The sequence below is a fragment of the Sylvia atricapilla genome, chromosome 1, assembly GCF_009819655.1.
Source record: "Sylvia atricapilla isolate bSylAtr1 chromosome 1, bSylAtr1.pri, whole genome shotgun sequence".
In the NCBI taxonomy this organism is placed as follows: domain Eukaryota; kingdom Metazoa; phylum Chordata; class Aves; order Passeriformes; family Sylviidae; genus Sylvia; species Sylvia atricapilla.
In genome coordinates, this window is record NC_089140.1 from 144,897,795 (window position 1) to 144,911,080 (window position 13,286).

General features: G+C 40.4%; 1 protein-coding gene across 2 annotated transcripts in view; it reads right to left on the reverse strand.

Moving 5' to 3' along the window:
* LOC136371900 (dynein axonemal assembly factor 11-like) overlaps positions 1-13,286 on the reverse strand; it is a 51,812-nt gene that overhangs the window by 33,784 nt on the left and 4,742 nt on the right. Inside the window, exons 3-4 of one of the 2 annotated variants that reach the window (XM_066336255.1) lie at positions 12,158-12,367; positions 11,127-11,296 (exon numbers count right to left, since the gene is read on the reverse strand). In XM_066336255.1, coding sequence (XP_066192352.1) covers positions 11,127-11,296; positions 12,158-12,367 — 380 coding nt within the window. Of the gene's footprint in view, positions 1-1,153; positions 1,202-11,126; positions 11,297-12,157; positions 12,368-13,286 lie in introns of those variants that run through there. The other variant, XM_066336251.1, reaches the window with a different exon arrangement.

Sequence of the window (13,286 nt, forward strand, 5' to 3'; positions counted from 1 at the left end):
GAAGCTGCATTTCAGAAAAGTGAAGTATGCAACCATTACTTAAAGACTCAAATTCATGCTGATTGTTCAGGAGATAAAGTCATTCTCCTTCAGGCAGTGCCAGCTCAAAGAGGGCATCTGCCAGCTTCCTGCAGGGAGAAGTAGCTCCTGTCCAAAGCACTGTTTTAGCCCAGCATGGGACTGGCAGTCTAACGATAATATACAATCAAAACAGATTGCATGAAAAATCACAGAGGAAGGGAGCTCCTTTTTCATGAGTAAAAGGTGTGAGCACTCATTGTGTCATACTGCTGGACCTGTAAAAGATGATCAATTCCTAAGTGACAATATGGAGTATTTTACCTCATTTGGGGTTTTTCCACATCTGACACACTGGGCTCAGACATAAGCCATCCCATCCAGCGTCCCCTTGCAGGGGCTGCCCCACACAAGGAGGGACCCCCACCCCAGTCCCACTGCTGGCCCTCCTAGGGGCTCTTTCGAGAGGCAGGGAACCCCTGTGTTTTACGTGAGGAGATAAAACGGGGGGTTATTGACAAGGATGAGGAAAATCTGACCGTCATCCAAGGGAGACAGGAGGGCAGGGGGCTGCCGGGGGAGTGTGGGGAAGGGAGACAACTGTGGCCAGAGGGAACGGGAATCAGAGAACTGTTTAGCTTAGAAAACACCTTTAACATCATCTAGTACAACCCAGCACTGCCAAATCCACCACAAAACCGTGTCCCTAAATGTCACATCTACATGAGTTTTAAATAACTCCAGCTGTTATTGACTCCAGCAGTTCCCTGCTCAGCCTGTTCCAGTGGATGACAACCCCTTCCATGAACAAATTTTTCCCAACATCTAAGCTAAATCTCCCCCGGCATAACTTGAGGCCATCTCCTCTTGTCCCGTCACCTGTTCCACGGATTAAGAGGGCGACCGCCTTCTGGCTACAGCCGCCTTTCGAGGAGCTGTAGAGAGCGAGAAGGTTCCCCCTGACCTCCAGGCGGAACACCCCCAGCTCCCACCGCCGCTCCACATCAGACTTGTGCTGCAGCCCCTTCCCCAGCTCTGCTGCCCTTCTGCGGCACGAAGGAGGCGTGCAGGGGCCCCTCCCGGAGAGGAGGGCCGGGGAAGGGAGGGGAGAGAAGCGGCGCTCTCCGACACTCACTGCGCACCATGGCCGCCCCCGACCGCCACCGCCACTCCCGGCCGCGCCGCGCTGCCACGGCAACGGCGCTGAGGGCGGGGCCGAGGGCGGGGCCGAGGGCGGGGCCGAGGGCGGGGCCGAGGGCGGGGCCGAGGGCGGGGCCGAGGGCGGGGCCGAGGGCGGGGCCGAGGGCGGGGCCGGGGGCGGGGCCGGGGGCGGGGCCGAGGGCGGGGCCGAGGGCGGGGCCGGGGGCGGGGCTGAGGGTGTGGTCGGGGGCGGGGCTGAGGGCGGGGGCAGAGGGTGTGGTCGGGGGGGCGGGGCTGAGGGCGGGGCTGAGGGCGGGGCTGAGGGTGTGGTCGGGGGCGGGGCTGAGGGCGGGGCAGAGGGCCCACAGGAGCCGCCCTGGGCCTGCGTGCCTTTGGGACGCCGAGATGAAATAAATCTCCTCAAGCATAAATCCCACGTCTCTTTGCAAGACATTTCTGTCCGCCTCCTGTATATCCGTCAGCTAGTTTGCCTCACATGTTTTGGGCTGAGCGCTTGTTTTCTGTTGTTTGTGAAAACAGCCTGTTGCACTGATTCACAGACTTGTACAATTTTAGAACCATAGAACAGTTCAGGTTGGAAATGAGCTGTAAGATCATCAAGTCCACCCGTTAATCCGTTGCCAAGTCACCAGTTAACCATGTCCTGCAGTGCCAGGTCTACACCTCTTCCAAATTTTTCTAGAGATAGTGACTTCCCTGAGCAGCCTGTTCCAATTCTGGATCACAACCGGCATCAGATCAAAGTGGTATCAGGAAAGTGATTTACTAAAAATATGGATATTTATCTAATATCGATATCCAACTGTGACTGACAAAGACTCTAACAGTTTAAAGTTAGAAAGTGTATGTTTATTACGACGCCGGGCAGTGTGAGGGATAGCTCCCAAATACACACGTGCAATTTACAGATGCTCACAGGGTCTTTTTATGTACAAGACTGTTGAATATCCAGAACACAAATACATATTCATAACTCTGGTACATCGCATTCCCTGCTTGGTATGGTAATTAGCCAAAAAGCAATTAAGCATGCGTAGTTTGTTCTTTGAAATGGGTCGGTGGTCCTTCTTATGGGGTCTCAAAATGATGAAGTAAGATGGGTCTTCCTCACTTTGACTTTTTAACTTTTTAGTGTTGCTTGACAACTGAATCCTGTTTTCCCAAGACTATCTGATTTATGATTATATTGTATTCTTGGAGTCTATTGATTAGTCAGAAAACACAAACGTAAGTTGACAGGCCTCTTGATTTATCAGTTCCTTAAATTCAGCTTCTGTTAACAAAGGGAAGTTTATCTATCTTACCTCAGCAGTATCTAGTTTAACTAAAGTCCTTAATTCTTCAAAATTAATGTCTCCAAAGTCAGACTCTATCTCTTACCTATCTTCATTAACCTAAAGGTCTGTCAAACCTAAAGGTTATCTTCACCTATGAATTTAAATAAGGCAGTAGGAATTCTTACAATGAGCAAATCCATTTATTTAGCCATTTACCTCTGATGCAACTGCAACTCCCCACAGCCACTCTGCACCTTTCTATCTGTACTGCAGATCAGAGGAGTATGAAGTTGTCATTGATTAGGACTCCTGAGATTTGTAGAGATGATGAGACACAAAGGAGCAAAAGTAGTTTTTAAACACTTTAACTCTACGGTATTTGTCCTGGCTTATCTGACTGGGTAGGTAACAACTCCAGCTCAGAGGATAGTGAGGTTTACACAGCTGGTTGGATGTGGCCCAGGGCCCCTGCACAGAATCACAGACGTTAAAGGAGGGTCAGTAATCCTCCTACCTACATAATTATATCAACTTGCAGGCCTCTTCAAATCATGAGCTTTTGCTAGTAATATTAATTTTTACTTGGGAGCAAAATTCATAATCAAAGTATTAATTTCAAACAATAAAAAAAAATCTTGTTTTCACTGTGTTCAGTATTTTGAACCCTGTGTTTACGCTGTATTATATTGAAATATTTGTGTTATTTGGTTAAGCTAAAATCAAGGGGGGGAGAGTGTTCATCCTTTTTCAGGTATCCTAGATGATAGTTCTGAAGAAGGGAATATAAAATCTGCAATTAATTAAACTACCAAATGCTAAGGTGAGTGGGTTGACTTGGCAGGATGCCAGGTGCCCACCAGTGCTTTTTTTTCTCACTTCCTGGCCTAAACAGAAGATAGGGAGAAAATATGATAAGGAACACATGGATTGAGATAAGGGCAGGGACATTGAACAGCAATTGCCATCATGGGCAAAACTGATTCAATTTGGGGAAATTAATTTAACATTTTGCCAATTAAACAGGGTAGGATAGAGAGACATAACGACAAATTTAAATCCACCCTCCTTTTATTTCTCCCTTCTCCCCAGCTCAACTTCACTCCAAACCCTTGTATCTCTATGTCCTGAGTTAAGCCACAGTTTGTTTTATACAGTATGTATATAGGTCCTGTTTGACAAATCCAGTTTAGCTGCAGGACTACTTCTTCAAGCAGGTAACTTCTCACTTGTGATGAGCCCAAAAGAAGAATTCTCTGTAGACCAGTGACTGACAGGCTCTCAGAGTGTGTTTGTTTTTCTCTTGTGAAGAACAATTTTGTTTATAACTCAGGGCTAAATTATTCAGGAAGACAGTGAGCAGAACTTTAGAGCATGTGTTTGCAACACACTGGTCCTCACCTGGTGGTCTGGCGTGCACAGGGCAAAGCTAGGTGCTGAAGTGTGTTATTTGCTGTGTTCTTTATTTTCACAGTTTTGGGGTTTTTGTTCAAATTATGTAGCTTTTGGCAGCACAAGCCTGAAATCCTAGTATGAAGCAATGTACACGCCAGAGATAATTTAAAGAACTACCTTACAAACAGGACAATGGAGATGAGAAGGAAGAAAAAGTTGTCTATGGCATGCCTTTCCTAAAGAAATTCAATTTACTGCTTTAATACATTACAACTTTATTTGTTACATGGTAAAACAATACAATATGTATTTCTGTGTAATGACAAAAATAAGCTTTATAACATTATTATTACAGAAGTATTTTGAACATGTCTTGACTTTGTCCATATATACACTCACATAAGGTGCTCCAAACTCAGAAAATTGATATCCATAGACAAAGCTGTTGAAATGCTGCAGCTTAGAGTCTCAGCTGGTGTAAATCAGCTGATTGATCCCCACTCAAAATTTAAACTTATGTATTTTTATTTATTTCCTATTGAGTTACTGTTTTTCAAATATTTTTTATTTTATTTTTCTATGATACTAGGTAATGTAGTCACCAGTACAAAACAAGGATTTATGTTTGCAGTAAAGTACCGAAAACCCCTCCCCTAAAGAGCACACGATCTGTAGGGTGGGACATGAACTCACAAGTCACAAATTCCCTGAAATATAAGCAAATTCTAATAATAATTATCTCCATTACTGAAAAACACTCTTAAATACAAGAAGAAATGAGAACAGGAACAACTTTACTGATATGGAAATACCAGAGATGGGGGCGTGGGGGGGAAAAGCAGCGTGAGTTACTGTCAGAAAAGAAAAAATATAAATGAAGTAACAGTTTTGCTTGGTGTATATAGAAAAGTGCAAAGGAGTTTACAAAATAGTGCAGCCAAATCATAAAAATGTACATCAAAAAGCAGATTTTGCAGAACTGGACTAGTGGTCATAACCTGTATTCTGTACTGTGTAGTTTATTCCATATAACTTAAATAAAAGATGTTAATCTTTGTATAGTTTTGGCTCCTATGAGTAATGGGTTTGGGATAACTACAAACTGGACTTGCTCACAGAAACATTGAAAATTAAGGAATGGCATCAACATTATCATCTTGCACACAAACATTCCCCTATAAAGCACTACATGATATAGACTCAAGAATGACCCTGAAATTCAGTTGAACACAGCTAAAGTAAGAGAGTATAAGACAAGGTGTAATGATAAAGATCATATATATTAAAAAGGCAATAAGTTGCATGAAAAATACACAGGGGGCTATAAATCTACATTTCAGAAGTTCTATTTGATTATCTGTCTCTAAATAAGGCGCTATAAAGGGGAGTAAATGTTTAATCACTGGGGACAAAAAACTCCATAAAATTCTAGTTGTTTTCTCTGTTTGTATATGTGTCAGTTAATCACTAATCAATAAGCGATTTTACTGCGACAGAATTATATTCCACAGTTATCCTAAGTTTGATGCTGTAGGTAACAGAAGCTGCAAATATTCATTACTTCTGAAAGTCTGGATTTACACATTTAAGTTGGAAATTTTTATTCAGTTATTCATCAGAAAAAATCCTGGCTTCAATTTTTCATCCAATAGGAAGAAGCATATGATTGTGCCTCTATTCAGAGAAAAAAGATGAGGTATGTTTTTCTGCCCACTGGAATATATGGAAGGGAACTGCCAAAGCCAGCCAGTCTGATAACTGATCAGAACTTTGTTAATCAACATCAACATCGATGAATATCAGGGAAGGCAGATCTTAACAGGTCCTGAGCATTTTATTTTTAGCCCTTGAACTCCGGTTGAGAAATTGCCTCAGGAGTTCCCTCTCTCCAGATCAGAACAATTGTAATTTACAAATTGTATTTATTAATAGACAGATTATAGCAGTTTATTGTAGATGATTTTTTTTTTCAATCTCAATCAGATTTTTCTTTGACAGTTTACAGTGAACTAACAAGTTTACAGTGAACTCTTCTTTTCTAGTTTTCAGCATAATTGCTTTGATGACTGCAGGGTAATTGCAATCTTAGACTTTTCTCTCACAATGGGATTTAAATTTCCAGATTATTATTTCAAGAGATTATTTAAACACTAAAGATCTTTATAATCCTTTTGTTTTAAAAGTGATTTTAGTAATGGACCTTTTACGATAGGCATAAAATAGATAACAAAATATTTACATGTTTCACATAGTGATATTTACCTCCAGTTGTCTCTGTACTTTAAATAAAAAAGAGGACTTAGTTACAATATTCAAGTGCATTAACTACAAGTAAATATAAGGATAAGTATATAATTTAAAATACTATTTTAATTATATATTGTATCAGTTATCATATGTATTCAGTCACTATCCAAATCCATTATCTTTGACAGCATATTGTAACAAGAAATTAATATATAAAATATAGGATAACATCATTTTTATTAAAAAAATATTACACAGGATTTAGAAAACACTTTTTATTATTGAGATAATATATAACAGGTACAGCACTTCTTTGTGGGATTTCTTTCAGGTAGTCACCAAGAACTAAGGCCTCCCTCACACCTGACCAGAAGAGAAATAAAGCTAAAATTAACTGTGTTTTAGAGGAAGAATACTATCAAATCTATTATTTTTTTTTCCCCCACAGGAACGTGTAACCATGGCCATAAGGAGGTTTCCAGCAGTTCCATGCTGAAGAGCTGATGAAAATAAATTTGAGGAGGAGGAAAAATGAGAACAGTTATTGAACTCATTTCAAAATGCACAGAAGTAACAACTCTACTTTTAAGTTTTTATGGAGTGCAAGAGACAAGCAAGTTTTGAACTGTGGAAGGTCCAGTCTTGTAGTACCCTGTGTCAATCTGTGTTTAGTTTAGTCCTACCACACAAGTTCTCTACTCCATCCTGTTGTACCTGCTTTGGTTAACACTGATAGTGGCTTTCAGAACCAGAGTGAGCTTTCAAGCTCTGGTGTTTCAGCCCTTACATAAACAGTTCCACTGACTTTGAGAAGTGCCATACCTGGTGCCCCCAGCTTGGCATACTGTGACAAGGACAGTTTGTCACCATAGGCAAAGTGATCAAATGCCTGCATTCCTTTCTAAAATGCTTTGTTCTCAGGATTAACACCCTCCTAAGAGCTGAAAGAAAGGTTTTCCAGGTTGTATCTGCAGCTGTGCAGATGCCTTTAGATCTCAGAAACTGAACTGCACTCAATCAGGAAACTGATGAAGAAGGCTGTTCTATCCACACTATAAGGAACACAAACTGGGCACAGCTCCACTTGGTTTCTCCTTTTCATTTTTAACTGTACAAAGTGAAGACATAAAGGAAATAATAGAGCCAGGACTAGGATGACCAACCCCAAGTACAAATAATTCAGTGCTCTTGTTTTAAGGGTTTGAACTGCAGCAAGGTTTAGAAATGCTTGATAAGCAGAAAATGGAGTGTGAGGATGAGGCTTAAATGAAAAAGAATAGGAGGGAATAGAAGAATGTCTTAAATGTTTTTCAGATATTCAGGACTGTTTCATGTTGATGCCGCTTCACTGCTTCAGTGGAATGCAACCAACTCTGAGCAGCACAGCACCTGGTCCTGCTGTTCAGTTCACACTTGGGAAAAAGGAAGATTTGTTTTGCCTGTTACTGGAAAACATGTTTTCTCTGGGCTGAAGCACAGCAATTGTTAACAGCTTACACAATTTAGACACTGCTGCCAGACAACAGGAAAAAAAAATATATAATCCAAATGCAATAAAAAAGGAGTTGTATACATCAAAGTAATTTGCAGTGAAAACTGGCAAGGGTCCTGCAGTTAAACCTTCTTTTAATGAAAAGTACCGGCTTTCTGGTGTGTTTGAACCCTGTTCCATAATAGGACTCATCCCCAAAAATACAGAGTTCTTTCTAAACTTAAACATGTACTCACCAATTGTTCTTTATTTCTTATTTTTTTTTCTGTGGGGAAAACAAGAAGAATACATTTTTGTATGTCTTGATTCAAAACACAGTTTCTTATAATGATTATATATTATCAGTAGGTCCTATTCGACAAATTCAGCTAAGCTGCAGGACTACTTGTTTGAGCGGGTAACTTCTCACTTGTGATGAGTTTAAAAGAGGCATTCTCTATATACCTGCTGCTGAAAAACTCTCAAGAGTGTGTTTTTTCTCTTGTGAGGAACAGCTTCCTTGTGACTCAGGGCTAAATTATTGAGGAAGAAGGAAAGCAGTGCTTTGAGGCACATGCTTGCAACACACTGGTCCTGACCTGGTGGCTTTGGTAAAACCAGAATTTTAGGGACTAGAGAGATAGCAACAAACTATACATCATCCCTCAAAAAGTGGGACTGTCATTGCACTAGGGCTGTCCAAGTCGTGCCTTGCTGTTTCTAACTTCCAACGTAGCCGATTCAAAGGCTGAGGTCTGCCAGATTGTCTTGGTGCCCTTGGCATACACTGAACTCTGACAGCTTCAGAAACAAAAAAGATCCTCTTGAACTTCACTTTCATCCCATAAAGATTTAGATAAACCCAAACCTTTTAGTCTTAGAAGGATTTTGTATTTTAGGCATTCAGAATTTTGTGGTGCAAAAAAAGGTGAAAGAATGGTGAAATTCATAAATCCAGCACATACATTCTTGCTTTCAGCATGAAGGCCTTTGTGTGAGCTAATGGTGCATTGGGTCAGAGAGACCAAATTATATCAATTCTGTAGTCCCTGGAAGGTGGTGATGTGGCAAGCATTAGAATTAGCTGGTTTTATTTTTTCCAGTTACAAAAAAAAGGTCTGGTGGCCTGGGAGTGGACTTCAGTGTAAGGTTTGAAAGTGCACTTCTGGAATCATAAGTTACACTGCTTGGTCTGTGTCTGCATCGTGTTATGGCATATTATGTTTACCTCCCTTTTCTGCTACAATATTTATTGCACATTATGGAAAGGGAGGTTTTCAAATGAACAGAAAGCTTCTATGAATACAAATCAGTAACTGGAAAAGCCAATCAGTAACCTCACATCCCACCTTCTATCTTCTGACATGAAAACAACAGCAGGAATCTTCTTTCTCTTCTTAATATAAAATCTCTAAATTCCTCTATTCATCACCTGACACTGGAACCACTTACCAAAACTTAGTTGTTTTGAAAAATGTATCGAGATTGAAGAAAGATGACACAGCAGCATCTTGGGACAAAAGAACTGTGAAATTAAAATGCAAAATGCTGTAATGGATTGAAGGTCACATTTGTCCCCATTTGACCATATACTGCTCTAATTAGGATCAATAAGACCCATGGATATACATCCAAAGACAGAATTTGGTCCTCAGATGTGACTTAGTAAAAAAAAAAATTATGTTGGAAATAAAGAAGTTCTATACTTACAAACTAAAATCATCAGCAACAGAGTGGCAGACAGTCCTCCCAGAAAATATCTGAGAACATAACAATACCGAGAAAGGTTAAAAAAAGACAAGGGATACATATTGAGTTAAAAGAGGAGAAGCCTGGTTAGGAGGAGAAGGGAGGGTTCTTGCAGATGAACCCTTTAAACTCTGGTAGGTGAGCTGGAATTTGGAACTTTAAATTACATAAACTATTAAAGATAATCTCCTATAAAGAAAGAATTCAGGATTCAGACTGAGAGAAAAACCCACTTAGACAGATATGGATCCATTCTGATTCTTCTCAGCCTGCCAAAACCCCTGTCAAAGCACACTTGGCAAAGTAGCTTTCATATCTGCATACATGTTTCTTATTTTTGTACACATCTATATAGCTCAGATATTTGCCTGCATCGACTATCATGTGAAAATGTATTTTCACAGTAAGATACATATAACTTTGAAAATGTGACCCTTAATTTAAGTTTCATTCACCAGTTGAAATGAAGCAAGCACTCATGTTAGAATCAGAAAACAAAAGAAATAAAAATTACCTTGTACATACTGAAATGATTAAACACATGATCAGTGCAACCATCTGAGAAACGACATTTTGCACCGTCCTGAATTCTAAAATAAAAATCAGAAAAAAAAATGGGGTTTAATAAAAGTAAATATATGACAGGAGGTGTTTGCTACCTTCAGTCTGTGAGACTAGTTTCTTCAGTTGCTTTTAAAGAGAACTCGCCTGGAGTGATTCAAAGCCGAAACCTAATTTTCATGCTCTGGGTGTCTCTCAGGAGTCTTTTTCCCCCACAACTACAGAAACACTGTGCCCTCCATGCTCTCAGAAAACAAGCCTTTCTGCATAATTGCCTGTTTCAGTTTTTCTCCCATGCCCTTTCCTCCATTTTCCTCTTCACTCCTCTTTTTTTTTTTTTTTTTTTTTTTTTTTTCCCCTGAAAACTGGGTGAGGAAAAGATGTGAGCAAGGGGTAGTAATCAATTAAATACCATTTTTATGATTTTGTTATTTTTAGTCATTCATTTCAAATAAATGTTTTAGTAAAGAAATTCTATTCTGCAAGGGTCCAGATCCATATTTTTAATGTATTTTCACTTCACTCTGAAAATGAGGCCTGCCAGAATAAGAACATAACATACCTGCATTGCTCCAGGTCTCTTCATTTTCATTTATCATAAATGAAGAGCAGGATTTTGAAGCACAAAATGGTTCCTCAAAATGAGCAAACTCCTCATCTTTGGTGAGGACTGCTCCATTAGATGCTGGAATTTGCCTTTGTGACACATGGTTATTATATTCAGAAGAAAACTCTGAATCACCTACAAGAAATGCACATATAACTGAGATTGCACAAAAGAAGAGCTCTGAGACTTTGTATTAATGAATTTAGGAATTCATTACTGAATCACAGGAGAGGTTCCAAATTGTTATGGATAGGGAACTGGAAGATTCAAACGTATGCAGGAGAAAATATGCAGAGTAAAGACAAAACTGCATAGAGCAAAACAGATGAAGTTATTAAAAGAGCCAGGTGAAAGCAGACAGTGCCAGGTATTAATCACACCAGAATAAACATTCCTGGTGATGACTTTGCATTCAAATCCAGTAAAAAATGACTTTTTTGGCACAGAGGTCTTTCCAGGCTCATACTCAGTTTTAATGCCAGGAGCTCTATTTATCCCTTAGAATTCTGTAGTTCATTCTATCCTTTACCTGCACACCTTGGCAGACAACACCTGCAAAACTTCCAGAAAGAGATACCAAATTTGCACTAAACACAGACTGCAATGTTGTATCTTGATTACCAGGTACCTGATCAGGGCTTACCAATATCACTGTGAGTGGCTTCTAATTTACTGCATCCATCAAGCCAAGGATCCTCTATATGGGAGAAATCCATCCTGCTGGGAATGGTGGAGCTGAGCCATGAGCTGGAGGCACTGAGATTGAACAAGCTGTCAAGAGAGCGACGGATTTTCTTCCTTCGCCTGAATACACTAGAAAGAAAAGATATGTTGCCAAGGAATAGTGCTAATTATTCTTGCTGAGCAGGGACAGAGCTCTAAAGCTTGCAGGAATGACATGAAAGAACCAGGTTCTGGGTGCTGTTCCCAGCCCTGTTCATGACCCTGGGCACATCACCAGGAATGGCTGCTGCACACCACAATATGTCAGCAAATGTATTAACAGCAGGGTTGATCATGTTGTTGTGATACTGGACACTGTGGTACCAAATGATATCACAGCTTCTGGTCTCTGATACTACTTTGAGTGTCTCATGCTACCTGTGATTTCTAACCTGCTATATCCTATTTGGAGTAGTCTGAATCCATTGAACTACATTTTACATAACTTCCTAAACTGTTGTTCTTCTGAATCAAGAGATGGTTTTTCCTTGAGTAAGAATTCCAGGACCAGCCGTTTTTATTTATATATATTTGTGTGTGTTTAAGACAAAAATATATATAGATACAGATAGATATAGATATAGATATAGATATAGATATAGATGATAAAGATATATACTCCTTTTTCTTAGTCCTTATCAGAGTAACACCCCATTGGCAAAATGAACTGTAGCTCTCTCCTATTTCCTTATTGGGCACAATTTCAATAGCAACAACTGTGCATTAAAGAGTTTTTGGGTAGTAAGATGTAAGATGTGACTGAAAATCAGGTCATTTCATTCACTGCACTCTCTAAAGCAATTGAGATATTTCCATTCAGAAGTAATGCTGGTCTTACGTCAAGCAAAATGTAGACAGACACAAAGACACCTCCAGATACATCTCTAGATGAGGCCAGAGTTGTGGAGGCAATCGTCAACATGGAGTAAAATCTGCACATAGTTCACTTACCGAACTAAATTCTCTTTATATGTAACATTTGTGTGGGATGGTGTCAATGTTATGTTGCCCTCTTCATCAGACAGAAAACTGTCTTCTGTCAGAACATAATAACCATTAGAAAGCAGTCGAGGGCTGCGGCGGCACGTAAGAAGGGAGCCTGTCAAAGGATTTGTGGAGCACTCATAGGCAGGATCATCGTCCAAAAAGGCACAAGCACAGCTGAAAAGAAGAAATGAAAGCCTCTAATTTAGAGAAGGTCTGGACAGAGCAAACCTACAATTTATTAGTAATGAATTGACATTCCCAGCCAATGGGGACTGATAATGACATAGATTTAAAATATGTGGATGTAATGATATTACTCTGTACTGGGGGGGGTTCAGCCAGATGATGTGTGCATCACACGTTCCAGAGCTTCAGGTTACAGGAGGGAGACCTGCCATGGGAGCGTTTCCTGAAGTATGGAGCCAGCTTGAGCTCAGACGTTCTCAGTGTGTTTCCATGGCAGTGCTCTTGGCCAAGAAGTCCTGACAGAGCTACCCCGACCTGGAGCCATCAGAGGCATTCCAGTATTTGGCTTCTGAGCTCCTCTACATGGCACAAACTGGGTGCCCCTGAGCCAGGCAGGATTTACTTGCCTTTTTATAACTTAGCCATACTTAGTGAAGATTTAAGGATACATGACTTTTAACTCTCACAAATCCTAGAATGCCATGCAGCTAGAACATGGGATAAAGCCCACATATTGTGATAGCTCCATCCAGCTGAAACATAATTGACTTTGGGATGAAATACAGCACAGAAAAACATACTCTCTGCTGCTTAAAATAGAAGTGAGTAGTGACAGCAGTGAAAGGATCTAAAAGTTGCAGACATTGTACTTAGTTTGACTAAAATTTAATTTATAGTTATACCTTTCCCCTTAAAACCTATGAGCTGCAAATTGCCATGCAAGTGACATCATGGAAAGAAAAGAAGAGATTGGATTGATTTAGTGTCTGACTGTCCTAGGTTGTAGTGTAGGACATGCACAAAGTATTTGTTCAATCACCATCTTCACGAGCCGTTGAATCCAGCTGGGGCAGTGTTTTCCCAGGCCCCCCTCCCTCTGGGTGCCTTCTGTTAATGGCCCATCAAT